The 17251-nt window shown below is 42.6% G+C and overlaps 1 protein-coding gene across 5 annotated transcripts in view; it reads left to right on the top strand.

Annotated features, from left to right (window-relative positions):
- dmxl1 (Dmx like 1) overlaps positions 1-17251 on the top strand; it is a 41707-nt gene that overhangs the window by 21790 nt on the left and 2666 nt on the right. For 3 of the 5 annotated variants that reach the window (XM_086110828.1, XM_086110829.1, XM_086110827.1), the window contains exons 29-50: positions 432-1213; positions 1515-1613; positions 2016-2183; positions 3366-3557; positions 3753-3826; positions 7681-7802; positions 8429-8686; positions 9331-9539; positions 9631-9779; positions 9942-10027; positions 10122-10323; positions 10681-10798; positions 11237-11296; positions 12935-13021; positions 13157-13275; positions 13465-13612; positions 14365-14425; positions 15233-15360; positions 15847-15924; positions 16178-16269; positions 16455-16507; positions 16598-16815. In XM_086110828.1, the coding sequence (XP_085966954.1) occupies positions 432-1213; positions 1515-1613; positions 2016-2183; positions 3366-3557; positions 3753-3826; positions 7681-7802; positions 8429-8686; positions 9331-9539; positions 9631-9779; positions 9942-10027; positions 10122-10323; positions 10681-10798; positions 11237-11296; positions 12935-13021; positions 13157-13275; positions 13465-13612; positions 14365-14425; positions 15233-15360; positions 15847-15924; positions 16178-16269; positions 16455-16507; positions 16598-16815 (3503 nt within the window). The remainder of the gene's footprint in view (positions 1-431; positions 1214-1514; positions 1614-2015; positions 2184-3365; positions 3558-3752; positions 3827-7680; positions 7803-8428; positions 8687-9330; positions 9540-9630; positions 9780-9941; positions 10028-10121; positions 10324-10680; positions 10799-11236; positions 11297-12934; positions 13022-13156; positions 13276-13464; positions 13613-14364; positions 14426-15232; positions 15361-15846; positions 15925-16177; positions 16270-16454; positions 16508-16597; positions 16816-17251) is intronic. The other 2 variants (XM_086110832.1, XM_086110831.1) reach the window with 1 other exon arrangement.

Genomic DNA, 17251 nt, shown 5'->3' with positions numbered 1-17251 from the left:
GTGATATGTGATCTCCTGCTACTTCAAAAAGAAAAAGAAAAATTAGCATGACTTGACAAATCCTTTCTGATGTTTCGCAACTGTGACATAATGTGACTTAGATATTGAAAACATTTGAGTTATTGAACCTTTGAAGGATACAGTACTTTAAAGGATGATTTGAACCAGACAGACTTATGAACTGCCTTAGTCCCAGGTGGGGATCCTGTGCTTCAGCCTTTATAAATTATCAAAGTGCATTTTAACGTCAGTGGTGTGACAAAAGCTCAAAGAATTCATGAATAATGCGATGTCCTTGTGGGGTTTTACAGCATAATTTGTCTTTTACTGCTTTTGTGAAAAGAGTGTGAACTGTGTATCACGCCAATGCCTTAATGATGTTTTTGACACTGACAGAAGAGGCAAGTTCACGTGTCATGTGTGCATAACAGGTTCCGCATCCTCAAGCAACGCCGAGGTTTTCAACTTCTACACCTTCCTCTGTACCCACCCGCTCCTCCTCCGTCGCCATTTCGGCTCCTCTGACAAGGCGAAAGTCGGCCTGACTGCCGAGGGTCGCAGGGCTGATTCTATTAGCCTGGATGAGAGGAGGCTCTTTTTCACTGCCGCGTATGCTCACCTGCAAGCAGGCTGCCCAATGCTAGCGCTAGAAGTCCTCTCCAAAATGCCCAAAGTCCGCAAAAGTTCCAAACTCAACCAGGAGTCCCCCGAGCTCAGCGCCGGGAGTAAGAACGGGCCAACATCAGACCAGGACTGGTCTGAGCCTGCGCTGAATGGCTATGAGTCAGGCGGTGGCAGTTTATCAAATAGTCGGTCGGATTCAGTGTTGAGTTTTGACTGGAGCCAACCATCGCTCACTCATCCAGATGAGCCACTGGAGTTGAAGTGGGACAGCGACAGAGATGACAAAGATGACGACGACGGCGATGATGAGGAGGAAAGTAAAAGTGGGAAAAGCGGTAGAACTGTACACAACAGCAATGTGTTCCACGACATGCGGGACAGCATGTTGCCTGCAATGGAGGCGGTGATCAGCGAGGACAGCGAGGACGGCGGTGACTTTATCCACCCTCCTGATGATGTCTTTGCCGCACAGCTGAAGTTTACTGCCTGCTTGAAGATTTTGACCAATGAGCTGAGAACACTTTCAACAGGGTATGAACTGGACGGAGGAAAACTACGTTACCAGCTCTACCAGTGGCTGGAAAGAGAGGTAATTGTATTGAGTTCCATTCTTATGGCAGCAATGCAACCCGACGTGAGAATGCATCATAGTCTACTAACGCAGTGGTGCAATAAATATTTTTACAAAAAAAAATTTTCATTCCGTAAATAGAAGTTAGTCAAATGGAAAAACAGTGAGTACTGCGGTCATGGAACGAGCCACTGCGCCAACTAGTTCCAATTGCTCACCTCGAAACGTCGTATGTTGGAATCATTGTAAACCAAGATCCCCTTGCATGTGAACTTTTCTGCAAACTGGCAGCCGGACCATCATCTGATCTCCTTCACAGGTGGTGACTCTCCAACAATGTTGCAGTTACAAGCCATGTCTTCCAGAGATGTCTACCCTAGAGGATGCACATATCGCTGGGTTGGTGGAAAATGAACTGGTTGGTGTTGGATCTCTTGCTTCTTCTGGCTCACTTGCATTTTCATGAATACATTTTTAAAGCACAACCATAGTGCCGCTTTGAGCATACTTAACAAAGTACGCACACTGCATGAACATGCTCTTTTAATTTCAACTGTAATCATTAATTAATTGCCCATTTGTTAGCAGTCCCACCTAAAACGTAAGCAAAGCACCATTTTGAGTCGATTCAATGTCACCAGAATAAATTATCATATCCAAACACAATTGTTGAGTTCATTCGCCACTTAGTTTAAAATGTTTATTTTAGCGTTGACACCACAAATTATCTTAAAACACTTTGGAGAAGATTCATATTTGGTAGTATTTACAACATGAGTGCATCAGTATTGGTCTTTAACTAAATCTGGACTGTTTCCAGCCTGCAAGCCCTTCCAGTGACAGGCAAAGGAGCAGGAGACACTGGCTGAAGAGTAACCAGCCCTTACTGAGGATGTTTCTGAGCTACTGCAGCTTGTACGGCTCACACGGTGGAGGACTGGCATCTGTTCGCATGGAGCTCATTTTACTGCTTCAAGAATCACACCAGGTCATTGCATTATATCCGGCCGTGCATTTCCATTCATTTAATAAATTTTACTTAAGTGCATTCTATTTTGGGACATGGGTGAGCTTGGACCCTATCCCAGATGAAATTGGTTTAAAGGTGGGGTACAGTGGTCACCAGTCAGTTGCAGGGCTACAATATATTCATGAGATATATTGCCAATTCTTGGTTTAAGAATTTTTTTACAGAAGGGGGCGGCTTTTGTGAATTAATTCAACTTATATGTGAGGGTGAGTAAAATATGTTTCTTAAGCATCTTGGCATAATTTACGGCGTTTGTTTTTTTTGTTATTTGAGTTAAAAAGGTGCCGAGACAACACAATGCATTCCCTGATGCGCTTTGACACTTGCACTTTTCCTCTTTGCCATCACTTCGGTGGTGACATCAGTGAAAAAGTCAAAGAAAAAAAAACAAATGCACTGACATTGACCATGGTTCAAACCCTAATCTGTTTTACTTTTGAGGTGTTTTCCAGTTACAGACATTTGAAAACTGTAGCTAGGAATTCCAAACGTGCCACAAACTACATACTGTTTTCTTTTGCTGCCGCATATTGTCTTTAAGGGCAAGATGACTGGTTAGGGCCAAATGGAAAACACTTGCATAGACACTGTGCCTTAACACACACACACAGACCTACTTTTTAGAATCGCTATGACTGTTTCAGTCGTTATTTCAGGAGCAAAACATTGAGGCAAAGGCACAACTCCTTTATTTTTGCAATCAAGGCAATCCAGGCATTTTATCCCAGTGGTGGTCCCGTTGTTGTTTTCTGCTTTTGTTGTTGAGGAAACACTGACATTTTGCGGCTGCAGTCTGGGTGGTGAGATTTTGTTAAAGAATTCTGGAACAAATTATTGCGATAACTCAAGCGAGAGGAACATAATAGGCTTGTGCCGTTCTTTCCCTCAAAGCATCGTGTCTCGGCTTCTAGTAAACAAAGTCATTTTATAGATTTTTTTTTCCTTAAAATGTCATTCACATATAGGAGGAAAAACACACCCTGTGTTTTTCTTTCCATGGCTCATCTTGTCTGATGGGTGCTGTTTTCAAGGCCTATGTTTCACAGTTCAATGCAACTCAGACAATTCTGTTTGTCCGATACATTCAGAAAATAACATGGTCTACTTTTAAGTAATTAATGCGGTGTAATCTTCGAACAGGACAACTGCAGCGCATCAGCTGCGGCGACATGCTCACAGCACACTTCATTCCCGCTCCTGATGGCTTGTACAGCCAACGTGAAGACCGTGGTGGCTAATCCCATTGTCTACCTGACCAATCTGACACATGACATCCTCCAGACCGTCAATGCGCTCAACTCTCCTCCACATCCAGATATCGTTAACAATGAGGTAATTATTATTATTATTATTTTTGTATTTAATACAATGGCTTGTAATTTGGCAAATAACTGTATTGATTTAATCCTCACATACAACACATTCAAAATGAATCGTTGTACTTGTGTGCGTGTTCGTATATATATATCTATATATATATATATAGATATTGTTTATTTTTACACTTTTTCTGTTTTATCTTTTCAGATATATGTAATGCACACTTTGGCTGCATCCTTGTCTGCCTGTATATATCAGTGTCTATGTGACGGACACGATAGGTAGGCTACAATTTTTGCCATCTGTGTTCAGAAAATATTTTTGTTATAGGAAGTAATGAACAAACAAATAATCTATACCAGAGTTCATCTGACCATTGTAAAACCTTTAATAACTACACAGGGACTTTTAAGTAACTTATTGGTATTTTAACACTCATACAGTAGATGTGTGCCACTGGTTGCTGTTTAGACGTAATAATGAAAGGGATGACAGATGCTTTTCACAACTTTTAATGCTTACATGTCACATATGAAAAGAACTTCGCCACTGTAAAGCGTCTGACATGCTTTCACAGCTTGGGTAACTTAAGAGGCATAATTTTCATTAAAAAAAAGAGAGAAAAAAATATTGAAGTCTCATGACCTTAGAGGCATTTTAGAGTTTCAACTGCACATACCAAGCTACTTATTGCCAAATGTAAGGATGCACCAATACAGTACTGTTTCAGTACTCAGATTCAAAAAGATGTGTCGATAGTACTGAGACCATTTTACTAGCCTGACATTTAACTTCCAGGCAAGTGGAGCAGGAGTCATGTCAGGTGTGTGGAGATAATTTAATGATGCTTTGCAAAAAGGTTGATGAACTCTGCTTAGGCAATGATGGAGTCTGGCTAGTACCAAGGCTCACAGTTTTTATTTTGTAACTTGTAGTATTCTCAAGAATCAGTCTTGTATTTCTTTTTACTCACTTTATTTAGCAGGTAACACAGAGGTAAAATGGCCCCCTATGCGTTCAGTATATCCACCAGACTCTGTTCTTCGTCATCTCTTATCAACTGTTTATACACCTTTGACATAGTGCTTCCCAGTGAGACACCATAAAACTGAAATTCTTGTTACATTTGAGGGAAATGTCTCTTTCAAATATGAATCCTTGATTCAAATAATACACATTTTCATTCGTGGTATCGATGAGTACTCAAAATTAGTACTTATACTCTAGCTCGGTCTGAAGAGTAGTAATGTTGGTAAACGTGTTAAGAAAAAAAATGTCACCTGAAAGAGGCTTTATGGGAACCTGCTGGTTTCACGCACTCAAATACAACAAAGGTCATAACGTGCACGGTTACTACGATAACACAGTCACGAAACAATACGGTCAAAACTAAGCGTGCGGTACTTAAAAAAAAAAATTCACACCATTTCCTACTCTCATTCACTCACGCTTAAGAGAACGCATACAGCAGATTCATCTAACCTCTGAGGTGAAGACAGTTTTTTTTTCGTTCATTTTTTTTTTTTTAACAAAGGCCATGTTAAATGAGTTATAGACCAACTGATTTAGTGAGGCACTTATGGTCCCAATAGCATTCAGAGCATGCCATAGATCAGGGGTGGGCAAACTACGGCCCGTTGGTCTTTTTAATCCGGCCCGCCGAAGATTGGTGCACAATTAAGGTTTGATTGCATTCATTTTGATTGGACTTGTAATGACAGGTATTTCAACACCAGGTGGCGCAGTTACTTCAAGTTGCAGAGCACAGGGAGGGAGGGGAAGACGAAGAAAGAGGGAGAGAGTAATGACCATGGAAGGAAAGTGATATGTATCTGATTAAACGAAGCGGGTAACAAAGTACGAAACATTCAGGAGACGCCTGGAGTCGGAAAGACTCAAATCTACGAGACTTTGAAAAACAAGGAAGCGATTCTTACTCAGTCCGATTCTGGCAATTTCCATGCTCAGAGTGAATTGCTTGTGGCTCGAGTAAATGAACATTTCCTAGAATGGTTTGATTATCATGTTAAAAACTTTCCGCAAACTGGACAGCTAATAAGAGTCGGAGAGCAGTCAAATGCGTAGAGCGTGAACAACAGGGGGCTCAGTGCACATCCTTGAGGAGAACCGGTGCTGAGTGTGATGGTGGAGGAGAATGTTACATTATTACTGGCATACAAAGACATTGTGCTATCTTCTTTATTTTCTATTTCTATTTCAAACTTTTGGCCTGGCCCTCCACAATATTTTCTGCTTCTCATTTGCCCCCCCCCCCCCCCCCGGGAAAATAATTGCCCACCCCTGCCATAGATAGTTGTTGTCTGTGTATAAAGTCTATGGCAGAATGAGGGACATAAAAAACACGTCCTCAATTAATTACAAAATTTAGAACATAGTACACGTTGCAGAGCTGCACTTTAAATAATAATGTGTCCTCCTCTCTTCCAAAATCTCTCCAGGCTCACTGAGCTTCCAGCATTAAGAGTACCAGCCAGCTCAAGCATAAGTAAAATTTTGTCTGTAAGACATCAAGAAACATGACAGAAACTCACAAACACAATGATGAAAGCCTGAATGTCAAACATTTCAAAGAAAGTCAGCGTTCTAAGTTTAGCATTAGACTGCACTGTGATCAAAATGATTGGGTAACATTTCATATTGTCATGGGAAATAAACAATGTTCCTCCATCTGCCACAAATCTAATTAAAATTTAAAATCAAGACTGACAAATAGCAGCTTGAAAAGCTCCATGAACATTTTTCAACATCATTTTTAAGCCTCGAAAGTCACACTACTGTATTCATAAAACCAGGAGAGAAGCTCATCTCATTTGTTGTGTCTGATTTGACTGCATGTGTGCATCACCCCATGCTTTATTTAGTATGCATGGTTACCAGTGACCAATGCCCCTTATTTATATTCATTCTGCCCCAATAATTCTTACAGCAAATGCTAAAAAAAAAAAAAAAAAGAAGACACTGGGTCCGGTGTCATTAAGGGGGTTATGTCAGAGTCAAATATAGTGGAAAATTAAAGGTTATATCAAAGTTACGCTTCCCTTGAAGACATTTTCAAATTGCTCAGAAAGCTGCTGCGCTGTACTTTTGCTACATGCCCTGGATCAACCAGTCAAGCTTACATAGAGACTGAGCCAAGATTTGTCATTCGAGAGCGCTCAACGTAGAAATGTCTCGAAATAGTTTAAAGTACAAAAAAAAGTGCCTTGTAAAAATATTTCTTCCCCCCACTCCTCCTTGAAATTTTTGACATCATCCTGAAAACACCCTCCCCTGCTGTCAAATATGGTGATGGTGGGTTTCCTTCAGCAGGGACACTGAGGAGAGTTCATCAAATATTTTGCGGAGCATAATTTGCTGTGACCTAAAAGTGTTCTCAACAGTGTCATGAAATTACTGTATCTCCACATGGCTGTCATTTCTGCTACTCCACCTGTTACTTATGTCTGTTTGAAAGTGCTCTATAAATACATTTGAGTTGAGTTAAGTTGAGTCTGGCTGATAACGTAGTATCAGTGTCAACCATCAGGGTAATTTTACCAACAGACGTAGAGTGTTCGTGCAGAATCCAAAAACTGGAAGTGCTTGAAGGCACATGAACAAATAACATCCATGCAGACTCTGTTCCTGTTCTGACTCTGATGAATTGCTAGGTCTGATTCGTAACCCCGTTTTATCGTCAGGCAGCAACACAGAAAAGCAGGCCCTGCAAATTGAATTACCGAACTGAAGCAGCATTAGAGGTGCAACAACCGATTAAGCAGCAAATGATCGATCATCAAAATAATAAGCAATATTGATTCCTCGTTTAGACATTAAATGGTCTCAATCCTTTGAATTTCAGCCTCCCAATAATCAATATTTTCAGATTGCTGTCATCCTCCATGAAAGTCGAGATATCGTGCGTTTTAATAAAACTTTTTTTAATTAATTGAAAAAAAGAATCAACTAATCAGATAATTGATTATTAAAATAATTGTTAGTTGCAGCCCTAAGTACCATGCTGCACATTAGTATGACCCAATAGGCTTTCGAACCACCTTGAAAAAAAAATATGTCCTGCATTTCTTGTCCCAACAAACCTACTTCTTCACATATTCTGCTGGTTCTTCCGCAGTCACATGAACAACTTCACAGGAATGGTGTATCAGAGCATTTTGCTCTCTCAGAAGCAACAAGCAAGAGTCCCCAGCACGGATGGCTCCATTCAGCCAAACACTTCTCCTGCACAGTGGCCGGGTAATAACCAAGATTAACATATAGATAATTATAGGAGGCCTAACCTGTTTTGAGAAAAATACACAACAATGGTAGCAATTTCATCTAGTCCTGTCACTGTTTGTGAATTCAGCTTTTCATTTATATGAACCTGTCATTCGTTATTCACTCAAGGATTAATATAGCCCAGCATTGCAAGTATTGTAATGTCCGAGCTGGCGATGACCACAACTCCCACCGAGTCATTCAAAACGCAGACAGGCTCCACTCTCATCCACTGGCATCCACGTCACTCACCAGACCAGACCGCGCTTTTTATCGCCAAAGCCAAACGCACTCACAGATTCCACGGTAGAAAGTCAGGATGATTACCCAAGTGTAGAAAAATGTGATTGCTTTTCCTGATGGGAAATGAGGCCTGTAGGCAGTTCTTTGCCTTAAGTGGCGACAAATCCATTCAATATTTTAGTGTTTTATTAGAGTGACTCCGGCTATTTGAGGAAATATCGTAATATTGAACAGTGCACAAACCGGTGGTTTCACCCACATGCAGGACCAAATCCAAAAGCTTTGCGCTTTCCTTTTCCAAAAGTCTGACTTTCCTAACTTTGCCTCCTGCGTTGGTCCCTCGCTGTGCCACTCTCCAGGTATCGCCTCAATGATCCGTCTGTTGAGCTCAGCGGGTGATGAGAGTCAGCCGGGCCTCGCCGTGCTGCTCTGTGAGATCCTGACAGCTGTTTACCTCGGCCTCTTTGCTCACGGCATGGCCACTCACTCAAGCAACGAGCTCTTTCGGATCATGGCCCACCCTCTCAGCAGCAACCTCTGGGTGACGGTGTTCGGGGGAGGCGCACGAACCACCGTCATTGAGAAAGCCAGCAGTCCAGCAAAAACTCCCCCGCCAGGTAAGTGAGGATAATTCAATTGGACTTGATTGAGTTTGTGCCAGTGCGGAACAAAATGGGCCAATTTTAATCAACTGTGCGGAATTAGTTCTCGTCTTTGGGATGTTGTAAGATGTTATCAGACTTACTAAGAGAGTTGTTTAGTTCATGTCCTCGCTGTGCAACTTTACTAGGGCTTTTACTTTAATTGTTGTCTGTTATACAGCACTGCTGTTCAGTGATTTTGCTATCAAGATAAAATCCACTTAATCCTAAACTAATAAGATGAAATGCCTAAAGCATAGCAGACACAATCCATCTAAAAGACAACAGTGTTCACTTTTGTTTGCCTAATTTACAGACATAAATGCATGTCATAGTATGATCTCAGGTTTACAGCGCAAACCACAACCAACAGTAATTATTATGAAACAATACTCACTGACAGTGTAAATCACAACCAATAACTTTTCTGAAAGTATATATTTTTTTCACACAGAACCTGGATCTTGTTTCATTTTGCTGGTGTACGTATTGACGTGTCGAGTGACTATTGATCATTGCGATCTTTCTCCCATCATTGATTTGTTGCATTGCTTTATAGCAACTTTAAAAAAAATAATAAATAGATCGATACTTTTAAAATGTGCTTGTTAAATCCACAGCTTCACCAGGCACTGACGTCTCTGATAAAAAGCCCAGACGGTTCCGGCTGCTCTCGTCACGCAGCGGATCGAAGGAAGAATCCAGTTCAGAGAAGGAGCCCCCTTCCAGCCCCAAACCCAAACCTGTGGTGGACCATGAAGCCGCTTCCATTTTCAAAGAATGTTTTGTCCCACCAGAGCTCAGCATTTGGGATTACTTCATCGCTAAAGTAACCTTGAAGATTATTATTCAAAAAATCTCCAATGTCGTTTTCCTACAAGGCTCATATTCATGATTTTTGTGTTCTATTGTTCCACTAGCCATTCCTGCCACCGTCGGAAAACAGAGTTCAATACGACTCAGAAGAGAGCCAAGGCAGTGAAGATGAAGAAGAGGACGAGGATGACTATGATAATATATTTGACCCCAACTCACCTCAAAAAGAGCACACTAACTACAATTCATACAGGTGGATCTAATTTGCCAACATAATTCAAGCCTTGACTGTCCTTTTTTTCTGTCTATGGACATAAAAAGCAGGCTTGTCTATAAATGTTATAGCCCTAATTTTTATCACAGCCATTGTAAATAACAGACGGCTATTTATAGTGCATCGGTCTTCTACTTCCAGTTGGTGTTTAATGCGCTTGGCAATGGTTCAGCTGGTGCTCGTCAACCTCAGGTCCTTCTACCCCATGGCAGGATATGATCTTTTGGGTCAGTACTAGCCGCGGTGCGCACAGGCATCCAGCAAGTTGCAGTGTCGCTATATTGTCATCCTTTGTCTTGTTTTTAATCCCACTTGGCACAGACTTGCCCGGGGCCTCCCCGCTGTGTCACAGTGTGCTGAAGACGCTGCAGCGCTGGGAGCAGGTGCTGCAGAAAAGACTGGAACTCTTCGGAGGCCCTCCCTCTAAGTACATCACCACACAGTTCCAAGAGGAAGCCGTCACGCCAGGCCCTGCCCTACTCAAGCACAAGGCGCTGTTTGAACCGTCCAATACCCCATTCAGGTACTCCTGTGACCCGAGTAGCGGTGGGCATTCCTGTTCATATATCAGAATTCTATCGAAGTGATTGTAAATTCATCATATCAGAGCAATTGAGAAAAAAAATGCTGTGCGGTGTTATGGTGTATCGCTCTGCCATCAAAGGAGCAGCTCCTTTTCCTATCCCATTTATGGACATTTTGTTAAATTGACGTTTGTTTTTAACATGTTATTACTGTCCTTGATAGATGCACGAGCTTAAATATTCCTTACAAGTCGGCAACAGTGACATAAAACGGCAATATATTTTTTTCCAAGCTTTTAATTTTGCTTCAGTTAGCTCATGCAGCTGACACACAGTTTTCTTATTTTGGTTTCCAGGACGAGCCGCCATTCAGCGCTCCCTGTCAAGCGCCTTTGGCAGTTCTTAGTGAAGCAAGATGAAGTGCAGGAGACGTTCATTAAAAACATCTTCACCAAGAAACATGACGCTGGCGAGGTACACCATATTTAACACGTCACTGCATTTGATCATGCATGAACGTAGCACACCTACCACATTCAAATGCCACCAAATAACACCGCTTTGCTCATGCAGAATTGGAATCACATCTTTATGCAACTACCCGGCAACTAAGTCATTATTACTCCCGATGAAATCCTTTTTGTTTAGCTGTGCATGATGAAATGTATTGTTACTGCCTCCATCTGCATGATGATGTGTTCATTTCATTCAAGTAATTGCTGTCTGTCTGATTAACATCACAATAATTCACTTTCTCTATGTGTTTGTATGCATGGCCCACTACTTTCTCTATGTTGTGCGTGTGTGTGTTTTTGTGTGTGTGTGTGTGTGTGTGTGTGTGTGTGTGTGTGTGTGTGTGTGTGTGTGTGCGCGCGCTTTGTGTTGTCTGTTTTACCTGCCAAATTATTAAAGTTGGTTGAAGACCAGACTGACATGAAATATTCAGGGATGGACGAGACAGGAAACCATCAGGTACCGCTCACATATACAGTAAATGTATTGTTATTAATGTGTATACATATGTATTAGGGATGGGGAATAAAGCACGTGGCGTGTCTGTGGACAAATGGTAACATAAAACCAAATCATTTTTATATTGCGAAAACACATCTACCATGCCACTTGAGACAAAGACAAGAAAATAACCCATGAAGTGGGAGCTTTTATCGGTAAAAGGTTTACATCCTTTATTTATATGCTTGAAGATGTGTGAATTGGTCACTTGAGGAAAACGCTTGACCCACGTGACATGGTACCCTGCCATACACATTTCAGCGATGATGGAAGCGTAGCAATTGTTCATGCTTGCTTTATCCAACGAACACGCTCATATTATTTTTGACATTTTTGTATCTTTTAATGTGTTATACACATTACTATTGTACTAGGCAATTAGTCAGGGAATAAGAGGCAGTTTACCATTCCAACGAGTAAATAATTGTTAAATAGTTGAGATTATTCAGTGCAAAAGCAGTTTTTACTGCTACGCAACGAGGTCATTCTGAGAGCTGCCTCAAAGTTGTTCTCTTTATGCACAATGAGGACAAGCGTTATAGTTGACCAGCAGAAGAAAAAAAATGTAAATTTACCAGCAGACTGGTGTTCCTTTATGCTGTTAAATGATATCAACCATATTACAGTCCAGGAGTGTGGGTGGCTGGTCAATGAAAACTTACTGGCATGAGCATTACATTGCCTATTTTTGTATTTTGCCATCGAAAAGCCATGTTGGTGTGTCATCTTGTTACGATGACAAAACAAGAGCACATGCATTTTCACCCAAGAACTGGCACCCCTGTTCTAAGATGCATCTCTCCTTTCTATTCAAGTGAAGCATAAACCTACATTGTTCCATAGGCCGATGTTGTAAACACACCACATTTTCGCTCTTGCGCCTCACTACGGTCCTAATTGTCTCACCATTTGAGAGAACTGACGCATGAAGCTGAATAGATTCTCATTCTTGGACCCAACACTGTCGCAGTCGATCTGCGTCCCACAGAGATAATGCGCGCCGCGTAAATGGCAAACCACCATATTTAGATTTCTGCAAGTCAAATTGTACTTTATCGCATCTGACAGAGAGAGCCACGGCCGTTTCCTCTCGGATAAAGGCTGTAAAGACTGTGATTTAATCTCCTGCTCCAAGGGTGCGTCTCATGTTGAATAATTGTGGAACCACAAAATAACAGTCACCTCGGCGGTTGTGCCTGTACTTATTGCTCATAGGCCACTACGCGCTCGCTGTGTCATGCTGCTAACCCGGTTATGTTGCTCGCTGGAGGTTAGCACTGCGGCAAGATGAAGCCCCCCCCTTCCCCACATGTCCTCTCCTAACCCCGCAAGGCACAACAAACTCGCACATAAATACACTGACAGCATGTACAGTGTTGGACACAAAGAAGCAGGGCCCGATTCATGCTTTGGCTGCTGGCATGTCATATTTTATCTTGGAAAGCGGGGGGAAAAAAACAATCATTTGACACTTTATTTATCTTGTCAGGTCAATGGTTCCTTGCAGTTAGAAACGGAATACTTTGTGAAGTGATGGCAGCTATTTGCCCTGAAGAAATCTTTATAAAGTTGTGATGATTTGACGTGTGTGTGCAGACTGAGTCAGATCTGGGCTGCCCTGGGGGGAAAGCCCGCATCATTCACAAGGATTCAGACATCATCACGGCTTTTGCCATCAACAAGGTAGACCCCTAGATGCGCTGTCGCCAAAATCAATGATGTGATCTTTTATGCAATATGTGACCAAAAATTGGCAAAAACAGGTCTTCTGTACTTTTCTCCACTCACTTTTGTGTCCAATTTGTGTGTTTCTTCCAGGCAAATCGTAATTGCTTAGTCATGGCCTCTACACATGACATTCAGGAGTTGGATGTGTCGTCTATTTTGGCCACACAGATCTTGACGTGGATCGATGACGAGGAGGTTGAGGCGAAAGGGTTAGCGAGGGATTGCCTTTCTCTTGTTAGACGAAAGCTTGGACCAGTGCCATTTTAACACAAAGCCTTGTGTTTGCCTACTGTCAAATCTGCTTGTTAAGATATTGTATTGAAACAACATGGCCGACATCCTTTCGTTTGTGGCTCGACTGTACACCGCTTTGATGCTAAACGTTATTGTCTCCGCAGAGTGGGCACGGATGATTTCCTCGTAATCCACACGCATGATGACTTTGTCACCCTGCACGGCACCACGCCGTACACTCGGAGCAGTCCCGGCACGCCCATCAACATGCCGTGGCTGGGAGGCCATCAGACGGGCCGGGGAGCTTCTGTGGTCAGTTCTTCTGTGGTCTGTCTGATTTCCTTAGCGGGATGTCGCTGCGTCATGTTTGACAAAGCGTGACTACAGCTAAGCATACCGCTTTCAACATTTGCATTCCATTCCATTACGATCAACATGCACTCAGCACCACATTCAACCATCTGAACGTGCTTGCTAAATTGTCAAATAAGCCTCCGATGTTTGCTCTTTGAATTCCCACGCACTGTGCAGAAAGGGCTGCCGTTGGTTTAGATTGCCGTCAGCAGCTGAAAGATTGATTTGGTTTCACTCGTTGAGACGAATGTTTGTGAGTGACCTTCATTCACATTCGCCAGAGAACCCCCTTGCTCTTAATAACTCTGCAGTCAGTCAGTAAGAACCACAGCTTCTCAAGACTGTCAGCAGTCACATCACGCAGCTTAATAGATCTTTGCCTATTTATCAAAAATGGAGTTAATTGTCTGGGTTTATTTGTTGATTGGTATTTTAATACCTTGTTGATGTTGTTTTTAATGAACGTGGCAGCTTTTAGATCCCATCAATTTGTGCAGGTGTAACTGTATCCATTGGGACATATCCGACATTTGCATAACAGATCTCCGTGTCAATCACACATAGCGCCTTAGCGCGTACACTTGACAATGTGATGTGTTCAGCGTGCGAAGCTCTTCGTTGTTCTGAGCAGTCGTCACTCAAATGTTCTGCACCGGTGTTGGCTCACGCATCTTCTCATCCTCCTCCTCATTTTCACCTTCTTCCTTCAGATGATCAAGAGAAATATCAACAATGTGAGAAGAATGACCTCACATCCCACGCTGCCGTACTGTAAGTACAAATCTGCCTTTCCGGTGACAGTTGAGAGCTTTTTAATTGACAATCTGTTGTCTGCCTTGTTACGTTACATCGCTTTAAATATTTTGCATATAGGCCTTGTGTTGTTGATTTAAGAAAGCAGCCTACGCACACCTTATGTTTGTGTCTTTTTTTTTTCCTCCCCTATGTTTTAGGTTGGGCTCGCCCAATATGGATTTTTAACGCTTCTGATATTTGGCTGGATAAAATAAATGATAAACGATTAATTGGCCGATTAATTAAAAAAAACTATGGAATGAATAAAATTAAATTTTAGTTCCTTAATGCTGACAACACTAAAGATATAAATTGCAGACAGAACATGAGACTGTTTTACATTACTGTGTCCTTTATCTTCTGTCAAAGTTTTACAACGGAGAGAAAAATAAGCAAAAATTGCCCCCCCCCCCAAAAAAAACCCCCATTGAGGGAAGGATGTTGGAATGTCATTATCTGTGTCTTATTTTGTAATGTGTTGCAAAAAAAAATGTCAGTTGAAGAAATATCAGCATATTAAATCGGTCGGACAATTATGTTTTCTGCCGTTGGTAATAGGAACCTTCTACCCTTTATACATTGTCATCAGGATGCACTAGCTTGCAAATGTTGCGTTTCAAGCATGTTTCAGCCCTCAAAGTCGATTCTTTTGTCGTAAGAGTAATGAACTATTCCAAATTTAGACTTAATTTTTTTTTAAGTCTGTGTGTTATTCCTAGTTAGGTCTGCTGGGACCTCACAGATGATATAATCCTTGTCTTTCCTTTCTTGTTGTTACTGCAGACTTGACAGGGGCTCAAGACGGGAGCGTGAGGATGTTCGAGTGGGGTCACTCTCAGCAGATCATCTGCTTCAGAAGTCCAGGCAACTCCAGAGTGACCAGGATTCGATTCAACCATCAAGGAAATAAGGTCGCTAAGTCACCCGTTTGCTCCCATTGGTCTTCGCCTTGTTCAAAAACCATTCACGATTCTTTGCCCTAATGTGAGCCTGTCCCACCGAAAGACATCTTCACACATAATTTCTCGACTTTTCCGTGTTGGCACGAAGCACAGCTGGGAGTTGGCTTCAGTGCACATTGTTCTTCAGCTGAGTGCACTCGCCTCCCGCGAAACATGTCCTCAGATGGTGCCTCGGCGCCGTCTCCGTCTCCTCTGTCAGCCCAGCCCAAAAAGAGCAAAAGAGACGCTGGCGGAATTTGCAAACATTTCCAACAGTTATGTAAGCGCTGCATTTTTAGACCGCGCGGTGTGCATTACCTGAAGCGGGCGACGTAACTCAACAGGTGTCTCCGGTGCAGCTGACATTGAGCCTGCTGCTGTGGAGTGAAAAAAAAAAAGTACATGGAATGAACTCTCTGACTTAATTCTAACAGAGTAATTGTTGTTTTTGTACAGTTTGGGATCGTGGATGCCGATGGCGGTTTGAGTCTCTGGCAGACCAACACAAGCGGCGCCTCTCCCAAACCTTATCTGGTACGCCTGCACACCCGCCTGTTTGGTCACGTGCTCCTCTTTTTTTTTTTTTTGTACTTTGACAACATTTGTCTTCTCCTTTTTGGTTCAAACCCACTCTGGTGATGTCTCATCCACCACCATTCCTCCTCCTCTGGTCTTCTTCCTTCACCTCCTCCTTCTACTCACATTTTTCATTTTGTTTACTATTCCGCTGCCTCTTGATTACTGTCAGTGTTTGTAAGCATCTTGTGTGTCTGTGTGTGCGCACCAGACTCTGCAGTGCCACAACAAGACGGCTCATGATTTTGTCTTTGTGGGCTCCTCCTCCCTCATTGCCACTGCGGGTCTGTCCACAGACAACCGGTAACATAATCTACAAAATTCCGTTTTCAGTGGAACCGCTAAGGTCCTTTCTGGGACACTGGTTTAATAGATTTTTTTTAAACCATCTCAAGGGCCTTAGAGGCGCCACTGCACAATTTATTCAACTGCTTTTCAATGTGTTTCCCTTAACCACGGGAAAAAAAGGGCTTTGTTTCTCTCCATAGGAATGTGTGTCTGTGGGACACGTTGGTGACTCCCGTTAACAGCCTTGTACACGGTGAGCACGCAGAACACTCGGGACACGATTTCATCATAAAGAAAATGGTGTCAAGATTTGAACGGGTCCTCTGTTCAATTCTTTCTCTAGCCTTCTGCTGCCACGAGTCGGGCGCCACCGTGCTGCTAATGGCGCCCAGGCAGCAGTTGCTGATCACGGGCGGGAGGAAGGGCTGGATCAGTGTTCTGGAGCTCCCTCATCGACACCAGCGGCAGAGCTTCCAGGCCCACGACTCGCCCGTCAAAGCGCTCGCAGTCAACCCGACCGAGGACTGCTTCATCAGCGGCTCCGCCGAAGGCAGCCTCAAGGTGCGTTGTGCCACCTCCACCCAGGAGGGGGGTTAGTGTGTAGCCTGGCTTTCTAATGTTCAACGAGTGTTTGACTATTGTCAATAGTGGACGGTTCACATTTACCCTTAAGGAAGTGATTTCCAGCCACTGTGCAGTGGCACTTTTGTGTGCCATGAGAGATCATCAAGGTGCTACCGTACAGTCATTTTCGTGTCAGAGATTACAGAATGTATTGACTTCTTTTAAAAAATAAAATAAATAAAAAAGCAAAACAGTTTAAGTCTCGCAGGGTATCCAAGCAAGTGCAGGCAGGTGTCGGGAATGAGACGAAACGCATCTTGACTGACGATTAACACAAATGCGAGGTTTGGCAAACCGTCATCACATCTCCTTTCGATTCCCAACCACCTCCCCCATCATGTGAAGTATTTAATTGCACGCCGGCTGATTGAAA

Source organism: Hippocampus guttulatus, chromosome 5 (genome assembly GCF_054856545.1).
Source record: "Hippocampus guttulatus isolate MCC_2025c chromosome 5, RoL_Hgut_1.0, whole genome shotgun sequence".
Lineage (NCBI taxonomy): Eukaryota > Metazoa > Chordata > Actinopteri > Syngnathiformes > Syngnathidae > Hippocampus > Hippocampus guttulatus.
This window is presented reverse-complemented; position numbering and strand designations above follow the sequence as displayed.